Consider the following 14,520-nt stretch of genomic DNA (forward strand, 5'->3'; position numbering starts at 1 on the left):
AGTGGTTGAGAGTTCGCCTGCCGATGCAGGGGACGCGGGTTCGTGCCCCGGTCTGGCAAGGTCCCACATGCCGCGAAGCAGCTGGGCCTGTGAGCCATGGCCACTGAGCCTGCACGTCCGGAGCCTGTGCTCCGCAACGGGAGAGGCCACAACAGTGAGAGGCCCGCGTACCGCAAAAAGCAAAACAAAAACAAAAACGCTGCATTTTATTTTTTTAAATCTTCAAAGTAATACACACACACACACACACACACACACACACACACACCCATGCATGTGCCAGTATGAGTTTAGCAGAAAACATGGAAGGATACAGACTGAATACAGTTAATACTAGTTACTTTAGGGGAGTGGAAGAGGAAGAAGCCCTAACATATCCTTTTTAAATGTCTACACTGTTTGGTAAAAGTAATTTTTTACTTAATACAATTATTATAACTCACATTAAAAAATACAAAGTGTAACTGAAATATATAAACACATTCTGACATACCCCTAGCACCCTAAGATAATAAGAAATTGTTGGCTAGAGGGCCAATTTCAAGTTTAATTATTTGGAAAAAAGAGTGTTACACAAAGAATTATCAACAAGAAGTTAAATCTCAGAAGAAACATATGACTAGAAATAAAGACACTTCAGAGGAATTTATCATTTAAGGTCAGATCTTTTCAAGTCTGTTGGTCCAACCACCAACAAACAAATTTGTCTTTTAAATATAAGAATGGAAAGATTCTAAATATGTGCTATCAACAGGGCTGATTTGAAACTTTTGGCATAGGTTAGTGTAAAGCCTGAAATATTTTCTGACTGAAAATAATACTTGCTTCACAACATTATTCTGAGAATTAAATGAGGATTTTGTGAAAGCACCTAGCTCAGAGCCTGGCACATATGTATTATTAAAATTTTTTTCTTTATTCCTAAAGCAATCTATGTTGAAAGCTAAATAATTTTTATCAGAAGGAGAAAGTACTAAAACAACAAAATAATCCTGTACATTAGTGATGCCCCTATGCCAGATATACTCTTACACTGAGATAAAGAAATGATATACTGAATATTGAAATAATTTTCCTTATCATTCTATATAATAAAACACTCTGGGTTTAATAAAGAAATCATCGTCACCAGACTAAAGATAATTTGTATATGTTTCAAGCACATGAACATCTCATTTCTATGAAATATTTCATATGTTTATAAGGAAAGAAAAAGAACCAGGAGATAGCATATTTGAAAATTTAGTACATTATTACTATAGATACACCAGCATGTAATAATCAAATGAAACTGGCTACAAATAATGGGAATCACACAAAGTCAAATACTGTACAATTTCCCAGTCTTCCAGCATGAACTGATCATAGGCATTATTTTTTTTATTTATTTATTTTTTTGTGGTATGCGGGCCTCTCACTGTTGTGGCCTCTCCCGTTGCGGAGCACAGGCTCCGGATGCACAGGCTCAGCAGCCATGGCTCACGGGCCCAGCTGCTCCGCGTCATGTGGGATCTTCCCAGACCGGGGCACGAACCCGTGTCCCCTGCATCGGCAGGCGGACTCTCAACCACTGCGCCACCAGGGAAGCCCCATAGGCATTATTATACCAATACACATCTTATATATCAGAGTCTAATGCCTGCATAATGCTATCTTTGCAGGAGTAAATCAAAACTGGGTTTCAGCCATATTACATAAGCTCATACACCTATTTAGTATCTAGAAGCAGTAAGTCGGCTTATGTACAGATGACCTCTAATGAAAAATCATTTGATTCAGAAAATGGAGCTAGTACAATAAAAAAACAATTCTGATGAAGCACCCCATGATTCCTGAAATACAGAACCAGAACTCCTAGAATTGATAAGCTTCCTTCATCAATTCGATGGCCTAAATGCAAGACATTGGTACTGTGCTAGATGCTAAGTTCCTACCATTAATGAACTCCTAGAGTACTAAGAAAAATAGAAATCCAACAGACAAATAAGACCAAATGTAGTAAGTAATATAACCCAATAATATATGAAATGCTATGCTGGAAAGCAGAAAATAACCACCCAACCTTAAAAGGCTATACTAGGGTTAAACTATCACAATCAGTTTTACAGTCTTATTTCAAGAGCCTCGATTGACAAATCAATAGATACTTGATACTCTGACAAACTATGTACATCCAACAAATTTCTCACACTGCTGCTTTACTTTTTCAGTTATGTAAATAACAGAAGTGAATATTGGATCAACATGTGACCTGGGCACATCCACATACTTTCCCATGCACACTAAGTGCTAGATATTTGTTCATTCCTTCATTCAACAAATACTGAAAAAAATTTTATATGCACGTGTTCTAAGGCTAGAGTGGTGAATAAGACAAAGTCTCCACTCAAATGAAACCAGTTTTCTGGTAGTTGAGACAACAATGAACAAGTAAAGTAGTGGCAATTATGAAGGTTAGAGCTGGGTGTTTAGGTGGTCAGAGAGAAGGCCTCTCTGACCTAAGTAGAAATCTACAGTCCTTTAGTCAAGAAAGAACAAAATGTACAAGCCCTGCAAAGAAAACACTCTTTAACATGTTTAAGCAAAAAGGCCAGCATAGATGAAACAAAGTGGATAATGAAGGGAGGGGGAGGACATAAAGTATTAGGAAAAGGGTAGCTTAGGTAGGGTCATATAGGGAATGATAAAGACTTTGGAATTTATTCTGAATGTGATAGGAAGCCACTGGAGAATTTTTTTTTCAAGTTTGGGGAAATATACGATTTGATTTGTTTTAACTAGAGCAGTACAGCTATCAAATGCACAATAGATTATATGCTGGCAAGAATGGAAATAATAAGTTAGGACACTATAATAGTAGTAAAGGTAAGAAACGATGGTAGTTCAGACTAAAATGACAACAATATAGGTGGTGGGGAAATGATAGAAAACGTATCTTAAAAAGAACAAATTCTTAAAGCATTATAAAACAAAACAAAAAGCTAATAATGGAGGAGGAATGTTAAGAAATCCATGGAAGACAGAAACTACATGCAACTGGAGGGAGAAAATTATAGCCCACAGCATGTGTAGGAGGCTAACTGTAAAAGATGAGAGTGATTCCAGGTCTGTTTTAACCACAAAAGCAAGAGATACAAGGAACAGGAAGTTCTCGGGGGCAGCAATCTTAATGAGTGGCATGGGATCTGATTCAGTCCAAGTAGTCAGGCCATCTCCCATCTCCTACATTTGATAAGCAGATGACATCAGAGGTCTCTGCCCCTAAGCCAGAGCAATGAGTGGGGGTATGTGTGAGTCAGAATCCACTGCATTTGAAAGACAGATCAGAGGCCAAACTAGTTAGTTAACACACAGGAGAGAGCCCTCATGCCCAAAGATTAACACACCTCACCAGACACCTTACCTTACATGTCTGCCATTATTACTGAGAAGAGACATTAAATAGCAACTATATCCAATCAGGCAGGGCAGATTATCAAGCATTATGGCCCTCTACAGGCATATCAATTGTTTAAAGATAATGTTTGTTCTGAACAGACTGGTATCTGTTCTGGTTGGTTGATATTTTTGACATATTAATTATTAAATATTTTGAATATTACCCTCCAGACAGGCCAACACAAAATATAATAAAATGGAAGAGGACTTCCCTGGTGGCACAGTGGTTAAGAATCTGCCTGCCAGTGCAGGGGACATGGGTGCGATCTCTGGTCTGGCAAGATTCCACATGGCATGAAGCAACTAAGCCGGTGTGCCACAACTACTGAGCCTGCACTCTACAGCCCACAAGCCACAACCACTGAGCCCACGTGCCACAACTACTGAAGCCCGTGCGCCTAGAGCCCCTGCTCTGCAACAAGAGAAGCCACCACAATGAGAAGCCTGCACACCGCAACAAAGGGTAGCCCCTGCTTGCCGCAACTAGAGAAAGCCCACGCGCAGCAACGAAGACCCAACATGGCCAAAATAAATAAAATAAATCAATTTATTAAAAAAAAATGGAAGGGCTCTGGTTCTGGTTCTGGGTTAAAATGGAGTAAGCACACTCTGCCTTAACTGAATATAACTAAAACCCATGAATGTAACTGAAACCCTGGAAAGAATGACGGAGCAGCAATCTGAGGACTCTGAAAACTAAACAGTAACAGGCAAATTGTGGAAGGAAACCAGAACTTGAAGGACAACCAATTCACTGATGCATTTCCTGTTGTTTTTTAATGTCACCGAACTCCCAGCCTGAACTCAAAGGAACTCCAAATCCTGGATTGGCACACCAGAGTCAAACAGATACAAGTCTTCTCTTTCTGATTAGAGAGTATAAATGGGGCAGTGGTGGGGGGACAGTCCATATAGGACTGTGAGGGCTTCCCTGGTGGCGCAGTGGTTGAGAGTCTGCCTGCCGATGCAGGGGACACGGGTTCATGCCCCGGTCTGGGAAGATCCCACATGCCGCGGAGCGGCTGGGCCCGTGAGCCATGGCCGCTGAGCCTGGGCGTCCGGAGCCTGTGCTCCGCAACGGGAGAGGCCACAACAGTGAGAGGCCCGCGTACCGCAAAAAATAAAAATAAAAAATAAAAACATATAGGACTGTGAGAGTGGGAAGATCTGGCTTTTTTCTCTTTTTACCTTCCTCTTCCAGCCCCGCCTATAGGTAAGACTATTTCAGTAATGGCAGCTGTAGGGGATACGTAATTCTCTGAGGAGGGGGAATCCTTTCTGACCAGAGGATCAGTGGTATGAGGAATGTGGTAGAACTGCAAGGGGAAATAGATAAATCCACACTTACGGTCTGAGATTTCAATATTCCTCTCTTAATAACTGACAGAATGAGCAGACAAAAAATCAGCAAAGATACAGAAGACTTGAACAACACTATCATTTAACTCAACCAGACTAATATTCGTAGAACCTTCCACCCCCAAAGAGCCTAATACACATATTTTAAGTGCACATTTAAGATAGATAATTCCTAGGCCATAAAACAAATCTCAATAAAACATGATTTAACTCAGAATATGTGTTCTTTGGCCGCAGCAAAATTAAACTAAAAATTAATATGAGGAAGGTATCTGGAAAATTCTCAAATGTTTGAAAACTACATTAACACACTTCTAAATAACACATGGGTTAAAGAAGAATCCAAAAGGGGAATTAGGCAGTATTTTGAAATAAATGAAAAGCATTACTCATCAAAGTCTGTGAAATGCAGCTAAGTCAGTACATAGAGGGAAATTTATAGCACTAAAATTCCTGTATTAGAAAAGAAAGTTCCAATATCAGTGATCTTAGCTTCTACCTTAAGAAGCTAGAAAAAGAAGAGAACATTCAACCCAAAGCAGGCAGAAGTAAGGAAATAATAAAGAGCAAAGAAGAAATTGATAAAATAGAAAACAGGAAAGCAATACAGAAAATGAATGAAAACTGAAACTGATTCTTTAAGATCAATAAAATTGATATATCTCTATCCAGAATGATCAAGACAAGGAGAAAGAATACTCAAATTAACCATATTAGGAATGAGGAGAAGTGACACCATTACGGATTCTATAGATTTAAAAAGGTTACTCGGGTTTCCCTGGTGGCGCAGTGGTTGAGAGTCTGCCTGCCGATGCAGGGGACACGGGTCCGTGCCCCGGGCCAGGAAGATCCCACATGCCGTGAAGCGGCTAGGCCCGTGAACCATGGCCGCTGAGCCTGCGCATCCAGAGCCTGTGCTCCTCAACAGGAGAGGCCACAACAGTGAGAGGCCCGCATTTGGAAAAAAAAAAGTTACTCGAGAAGGAAGAGTTAATTTGAATAGTCCTATATTTACTAAAGAAATTTATATTTTAAAACTTGGGGCTTCACTGGTGGCGCAGTGGTTGAGAGTCCGCCTGCCAATGCAGGGGACACGGGTTCGTGCCCCAGTCCGGGAGGATCCCACATGCCAAGGAGCGGCTGGGCCCGTGAGCCATGGCTGCTGGGCCTGCACGTCCAGAGCCTGTGCTCTGCAACGGGAGAGGCTGCAGCGGTGAGAGGCCTGCGTATCGCCAAAAAAACAAACAAACAAACAAAAAAAAAACGGGCTTCCCTGGTGGCGCAGTGGTTGAGAGTCCACCTGCCGATGCAGGGGACACGGGTTCGTGCCCCGGTCTGGGAAGATCCCACATGCCGCGGAGCTGCTGGGCCTGTGAGCCATGGCTGCTGAGCCTGCGCGTCTGGAGCCTGTGCTCCGCAACAGGAGAGGCCACAACAGTGAGAGGCCCACATACTGCAAAAAAAAAAAAAAACTTTCCCACAATGAAAATTCCAGGCCCAGATGCCTCCCTGGGAAATTCTATCAAACATTTATGAATGAAATAATACCAATTCTATAAAAAATACTCCAGGAAATTGAAGAGGGAGAAATATCTCTCAACTTTCAACTGATTCTATGAGACCAGGAGTACCCTGATACAAAAATCAGACAAAGACATCCTAAGACAGGAAAATTAAAGGCCAATATCCCACATGAACACAGATACAAAAATAATTAAAACTGTCTTAGCAAATCAAATCTATCAACTGTACAAAAGCAGGCCACACAGGCCAGATTTGCTCACCCTGCTTTAGAGCACTACTGCTCAACCATAATGGTCCAAATCAAATAATAAAAATATTTGTACCACACTGGAGAAAACTAATATGGTTTACCACTGGAGGTGACTGACATGAACTTCAGCTACTCCAGACACTACTCCAAGGACTGAGAACTTATTCTAACATCTCCTTTCACACAATACTTGCTTTAATTTGAGTTTACATCTTTTTTCACTTACTACTTTATGTATTTATCACCAATTCAACCCTAAGCCTTTCATCAATTACTTAAAACTTTTCTAAAGATAATTAAATGCATCAGATTTCTACCAATTTCATTTTCCTGAGAATGGCTCTTCTGGAAGCTTCTAACCTACTCCAATCTGGTCTGTTTGCCCTCCAACCCTGTCTTTTCATTGTATGCTGAAGATTTCTTTACCCTTCTCTTTTGGTAAATTTCCTATTTCTTGTAACCTTTCCCTTTTTTTATTTGGCTGACTTTCTCATTTTGATGGATCACATCCTCCAACAGATTTCTAAGAAAGGGTACAAGGTAGGCAAACAAACAAACAAATAAACCAAACAAACAAACAAAAAACCTTACATGCCTTAAAACATCTTAATTTTAATTTAACTCTTATATCTGATTAATAGTTTCAATGCATATGAAATACAAAGGAGTTGAAATTATTTTCCCTCAGAATTTTGAAGGTGATGCTCCATTTCTCATTTAGTATCTAACGCTACCATTAAGAAGTCCAAAGCCAACTGATTCCTGTTACTTTGTTTGACACATTTTTTTCCCTCTCTGAAAGCATGGAAAGACCTTCTGTTTTGCCCAGTGATTTGAAATTTCACCACGATGTGTCTTAGTTTGTGTTTATATTCATCCATTGTAATGAGTAATCAGTAAGCCTTTTGAACCAGAAACTCATGTTTTTAGTTCAAGAAAGTTTTCTTGAATCACTTTGTTGATGATTTCTTCCCCATTTTCTGTTTCTTCTGGGAACTACTGGTGTTGTTTTTCTTTCTTTTTTTTTTTTTTTTCTTCTTTTGCGGTACGCGGGCCTCTCACTGCTGTGGCCTCTCCCGTTGTGGAGCACAGGCTCCAGATGCACAGGCTCAGCGGCCATGGCCCATGGGTGTAGCCGCTCCGCGGCATGTGGGATCTTCCCGGACCGGGGCTCGAACCCGTGTCCCCTGCATCGGCAGGTAGACTCCCAACCACTGTGCCACCAGGGAAGCCCCCGTTTTTCTTTTTTTAAATTAATTAATTCATTTATTTTTGGCTGTGTTGGGTCTTCGTTGCTGCACGTGGGCTTTCTCTAGTTGTGGTGAGCGGGGACTACTCTTCGTTGCAGTGCGTGGGCTTCTCATTGTGGTGGTTTCTCTTGTTGCGGAGCACGGGATCTAGGCACACAGGCTTCAGTAGTTGTGGCACACAGGCTCTAGAGTGCAGGCTCAGTAGTTGTGGTGCACGGGCTCCGTTACTCCATAGCATGTGGGATCCTCCCAGACCAGGGCTCGAACCCGTGTCCCCTGCACTGGCAGGCAGATTCTTAACCACTGCGCCGCCAGGGAAGTCCCAACTACTATTATTTGAATACTGAAATTCCTGGACTGCCCCTGTAAGTTTCTTAATGCTACTCACATCTCTTCTGTAACGTTTGTTCTTTTGCTCGACTTTTTCACAGATTTCTTCAACATTAATTTTCTAAGTACTTCTACAAAGCTTTTTTGATCTCTGCTATCAGAATTTTAATGTCTAAGAGCCTCTTTTAAAAATCAGAATTATTACTCTTTTACAGTAACTCCTTCTTATTTCATGGCTGTATTATTTTCTCTTATTTCCCTGAAGTTGTTTATAATGGTTGTTATTTTCCTCTGCAAAAGTTCTGTTCTCAGTTGCTCTATCCTGTTTATTTTAATCTCTACCTTTCATACATTACAGGGTTTCCCCAAATATCTAGCAATCCTTGGTCAGCTCCTCATAGTTAGGAGAAAAGGACTAAAGGTTGATTATTTTCAGTATGGGACTCCTGCCCTCCACTATGCCTGGTGTCTTCTGCTCTAGAGAGAGTCTCTATTTTTGCCCTCTCCAAAGAATAAATTTCTGGGCTTTGCCAAAGTTAGGGGTGAAGAGCTGGGCACTTATCCAGCTAACTGGTTAGTTAATTTTGAGAAGGAGGTCCCAGGAACCAAGGGCTTCTTCGACTGACTTTCTACCAATCCTCCTTTCACTTCCACTTCCACATGCTGCCATTCTTGAGTTTTTTTAGTCCTTTGGAGGGTAAATCAGATTAGTTTCTTGATTTTCTCTGCTACTGAGTTTAGCGTCCAGTCTTCAATTATTCATATACTCCCTAGTTTCTAAAATTGTGTTGATTTTGTCTCCTCTCTAATTCCCCTTTACTGATCTTTTAGCAGGTTTCTGAAAGGAGAAAAAGTAGAAGTATGTGTTCATCCTATCTCTTTATTCCTGATCATATGGATTCCCATTCATTCCAACTCATTATAGATGGCTTTGTATTTTTATGTGTCTTTTGAATAAAAAGATACAGTAAGTCCCCCACATACGAACGAGTTCTGTTACAAGAGCGCGTTCATAAGTCCCATTTGTTCGAAAGTCCAACACAACTAACACAGTTGGCTATATACTGCTGCTTTTATGCTTGCTTCTGGACATCCTGGGCTTGAAATAAAGAAATAAAGATACTGTACTACTGTACTACTACTGTACAGTACTACTGTACTCTATACAGTTCTGTAAAGTACACAAAAGCACAACCACTTGTAGAGGATGCATGTACGTGACAATATACATCAGACGTGAACTAACTTATGTGACTGGACATGTGAACACATGTTCTCATCTTTGAAAGTTTGCAACTTGAAGTATTCGTACGTAGGGGACTTACTGTATTACAAATAAAATCTCTAAGAAGGTGAGATACATGCTTTTATATCAGTTAACTCTCATAATGATACAGTTCCTGATGACTTCTAATTGAGATCAGTCCTGATGAGTTCTGAGATCAGGCAGCTGTGCTCAGATCATGAAAATCACTGATTTTGCTGTTAAGTTCAGCTTTTGTTACTAAAATTCAATTATACTCATTGATTTGAAAAATATTTCAACTGACATAATTCAGAGGGCACAAGGTAAATTAATAATCTCCCACATCTATACCTGTGACATTAAATAAAATTAAACTTTAATAAAAATTAGTATAATTGTTTTTCTATTAATTTGTACTAATTTTGTTTTTAGGGTTATATGATGAGGGCACCCAAGGTGGCTGTTCTCTTGCACTCTCTACATCCCCTGTTTACCAGTCCCTGCTTCACCTACACCCTACTCACATGACTAACCTTCCCTCTTAATCATAGAGCCTAATCAGTAAAGGCCTGGTCTAATCTTCAGATCAGAACATCTCCACCACGATAACTTATCAAAGGGGCAGTGAGGGGTGTGCTCCTCTGCTGGTTTCCCTGGTAACCGATGAGCCAACCTGACATCAATTCTCCCTATAACTGGTAAACACCTCCACCCATCCGCTCTCCCAGGAGTGAAGACTGCTGCCATATCCTGCCCACTGTCTGCTGCACACAGGACCTTGCTTCAGACATGTAAGATTCTCCCATCCATTAAACCACTGATGTCTCTGTTGCTGACTCTGGGCTCTTTCTTCTGTCTTGAGGCTGGGCAAGTACAGGGCGTGCAGGCCTTTGGGGTGTAGCCCAACAAGGATTTTAAACACATAAGCTCATTTTCTTTCTTTCCTCGCCACCAAGGTTTATTGAGATATAACTGACATAAAACATTATATAAGTGTAAGGTGTACAATGTGTTGATTTGATATACTTATATATTACAATTCAGTTTTTCTCTTAATTTCTTTTTTTATATCAAAATACATGTAAGGTGAAAAAGTGAAAACTTATACAAATTCCTGACATTTATAATACATGCATATTATTTAAAAATGATTAAAAGTACTAGTGTAAGTTAAAATTTCCAAATCAACCTACATATATTATTCTTCTTTTTATTCTGCAACAAACAACTGTATTAAAAATAGTACAACTCTAAAACTTGGGAAGAGCAAAGTTGGAGAAAAAAGGGAACAGAATTATAGAATAAATGAACCAGGAGCTTTCACAGGATTAAAACATCACACATTTGTATATCTAAGGCTTTATTTGTAAATACTCTCAAAAAACTAAACTCAGTAATGACTGCTTGAAATTTTCCATATTTTAATCAGTCTGGGTTCCTAACTCTCATTCTCTTAAGAGATGACTTCATTCATCCAACAGTATTCATTCAGTAACTACTATTGTATATACCAGGTACTTATTCTTGGCACTGGAAATATAGCAGTGAACAAAGAAAACCAAAAATCTCTGCAATCATGAAACATTCATTCTGGTTTTGGATAGAGAAAACAAATATAAAGGTGATAAGTACTATAAAGAAAAATGTGGAGGTGCCAGTCCTGCAAATTTAAATGTTCCTTAGGGAAAGGCCTATCTGAAAATCCACTGGTAGAGAATACTTTAACCTAGTTTTGAAGTTGTCACTTCAAAAAAACCAGTCAAAAGCCTATGGTAATAAATTTTAAACACAAAAGGAAAATAAGTAAGAAGATCTTAATTTTAGGTAATAATTATAAACAAAACCCATTTCTTCTGAGACAGCTAAGACAACAAATATTGCATTGATGAACTTTTAAAAGCCAGTGTGATGATACCTGCAATAAACGTTACTGCTAAAAATTTACTTTTGGTTATATTCCAAAAGTGATATCCAGACATATACCACAATGCTCCAAAATTATTTAAAACCTTAATATCGTTAAAAAAGAGACCATTTCTCATTTTCTTTTATCCTGAATAGATGATTATCATATGGAACTAATTAGATTGTAACATCTGAACTCCTAAATGAGAAATGAGAATATCTAAACTTGACCCAGTGAAAGCCCCAGTCCTCAGATTAAGTACTAGAAAGGAATAGCTGGTATCTATTCTTTTTAATTTAATAATAAATTTGAGAAAATTTACCTTGCCCAGAGCGGCTTTGGCGAGAGTCTACACTTGACTGTCTTCGATCCGGTGCTTCCTCGTTCCCTCCATCTGCATAAAATTAGAGCAATCATAAGCGAATAGATAATGAAATTGATGTAATATCATCCCTGGTGACATCTATATCTTAAAACTACTATATCTATCATTTGTTTTCATTTCTTATAAGCTCAATCATTAAAATATGTGAGGATTTTTCATACACAAAGCGAAGGTCCTTACCCTTATTTTTGTGGGGATGGTTTACACTCCTCTCTGAAAGTCTAAAGAAAGTGAAGGTGTTATTTCCCTACCCCCATACATATACACTCTACTTTGCACATAATAAAGCAATGTTATCTACTCTGAAGTTCGTTCACAGAATTTCAATTTAAAAGCCTTGATTTAAAGCAATGTCTAAATTAATTACAGCTGCTTATTTAATCTAAAGTATGTCAAATAGTCCTTAGGGCTATATATTTTACTCTAATAAAATTTACATGTTTTATGAGAGATAATGGGAAAATTACATAATACATGAAAGAGCAATATAAATCAGAATCAGAAAAACTCAGAAATGAGGAGGCAGAAACCAAGAAATAATAAGAAACCAAACAAAAATCATTTCAGTAATGAAGACTAAACTATAAGAAATACAAGAGCAAACAAATGCAAAAGGTCTTAAAAGATATAGAAGGTAAGATGGAAGAAAATCTTTAACAAATTTTTTAAAAAGAAGAAATAGATTAAAAAGGATCTGCAAGAAGGGGATAAATACTGGAGACAGGCAAAGAAGATCCAGCATAAGGATAAACATAGGAGTCCCTGAAGAAGAAAACCAAAGTGAGAGAATAGAACAAATAGTGAAAGACTATAATTCAAGAAAGCTTTCCAGAGGAAAAAAAGTAGCTACGTATGTGTAATATATATAGTTATATGTGTGTATAAATACATTTATACATGCACACACATATATATACATCTATATTTGAAACTACATATTTCAAGAGCATCCATGTCCTACTTAATCAACTCAGATCAATGCACCAAGACATTTTCTACTAAAACTAATGGACTTTAAAGGGAAAAAAAATCCTTTGGGCATTTACGCAAATACAGCACATGATTAATAAGGGAAAACAACAGAAGAAAACAGAATAATATATTTAAAACACACAAGGAAAAAAAATTGAACCAAAGGCTTTACAACCAGTAAAACTTACTTTTAAGTATAAAGAGTAAAGAAAAACTATTACTAACATGCAAGAACTCAAGGAATATTGTTCCCATGGGCCTCTTCCTAGCTCTACCAGAAAACTAACTTTAGGCAACCAAAGTGACTAGAGAGACATTAAATAAGGACTGGTGGTGAGCATACATATACAACTGACTGTAGAATTAAGACTAAATGAGATGTAGAGAACAAACGTATGGACACCAAGGGGGGAAGCAGGGGCAGGGGGGGATGAATTGGGAGATTGGGATTGACATATATACACTAATATGTATAAAATAGATAACTAACAAGAATCTGCTGTATAAAAAAAATAAAAGTTCAAAAAAAAGACTAAATGAGAGTTTTAAATGGAGAGATTATAATATGTAACGGCTATAAGATCTGACAAGGAAGATACAGCACAGTCAAGACAAACGAAGAAAGAATAAACAAAAAGTAACTGATTTCAGAAATCAAAATTGGTAACTGTAATGTTGTGAGACCACTGTATTTAAAAAGAGGGATAAAGCAAGTGAATAATTATGGGATACTCTAATGGTATCATCTCCTTGAGAACCAGAATTCTCCGTGTGGAAGAAAGGAACTATAGATATAAGAATACAGAAGAAGTTAAGTAAAAACTCTTTAGTACTGAATCTATATTGGAAACATCAGTACAGTCTTACAAGTCACATGTATGTCCTAGCTCTGTCCACTTAAAACACCTAACACCTTGACTAATCAAGTAGTACTAACCACTCCTAGGGCCCAGACTGTTATCCTGAAATGCCATTCTCCATTAAAAGAAATCAGAACTTCTTAAAGAACCAGCTGGTTTAGCAAAGGAAAAGTACTAGATGAACTTGGAACACCCGGACATATGCAACAGTAAAGAAGCTATTAAAGACAATGTAAAATTGAGGTCATGTCAAAAAAAAAACACAGTGAAGAAGCTCATCAACATTCAAGAACTCAGGGAATATTGTCCCATGGATCTCTTCCTAGCTCTACCAGAGAACTAACTAACTAAATGCACAATTGACTATAGATCATAATGGGTTTTTTTAAAAAACAAACAAACAAACAAACCACAGCACTACCACACTAACTGGTCACCTTCTGAGGTTGAGAAGGGCCCAGTTCATCATCTTGAAAACTGTGGAAAAGAATGAATCAGCAATTCATCCTACATTTCCTATATAAACTGTACTAGTAGCCAAAAAGTATATGAGAGCTCTCTCTATAAAATTATTCCAAATAAATGGGAAACAAAAGATAAAATATCACCATTTCACAAACTGCAATTAATTAATATCTCTGCAGTCATCGAGCATCAATGGCTAATAACATCAAAAAAGAGAAAAAACTGGACATTATATGCCTCCTAATGATAGGAACACAACTACAGTTTTGCCAAAGCAATCAAACCTGAGTCTAGTCAAACCTCTGAAACTAGCTGTCAGTTTCCAGGAAAAACAAAGAACAGAAGAAAATGCTGAACTGTTCCTGAGTGTATAATCAACAAAATACTAATTGTGGGAAATTCTACAGGTCAAACAATCCAGGTCTCTCAACAGGTAAAGAAAAAAAATAAAGTATTATGAGGTCCTAAATTACTGTGAAACAAAACTTCATTTTATGAGAAAATAAAACTATATGAGAAATCTGTGGCATCTTAT

General features: G+C 38.2%; 1 protein-coding gene across 4 annotated transcripts in view; it reads right to left on the bottom strand.

The window, feature by feature from the left end:
* TANC2 (tetratricopeptide repeat, ankyrin repeat and coiled-coil containing 2) overlaps positions 1-14,520 on the bottom strand; it is a 356,371-nt gene that overhangs the window by 249,265 nt on the left and 92,586 nt on the right. For all 4 annotated transcript variants that reach the window (XM_081218265.1, XM_081218264.1, XM_081218263.1 and 1 more), the window contains exon 3: positions 11,626-11,697. In XM_081218265.1, the coding sequence (XP_081074391.1) occupies positions 11,626-11,697 (72 nt within the window). The remainder of the gene's footprint in view (positions 1-11,625; positions 11,698-14,520) is intronic.

Source organism: Mesoplodon bidens, assembly GCF_964165515.1.
Source record: "Mesoplodon bidens genome assembly, chromosome: 19".
Lineage (NCBI taxonomy): Eukaryota > Metazoa > Chordata > Mammalia > Artiodactyla > Ziphiidae > Mesoplodon > Mesoplodon bidens.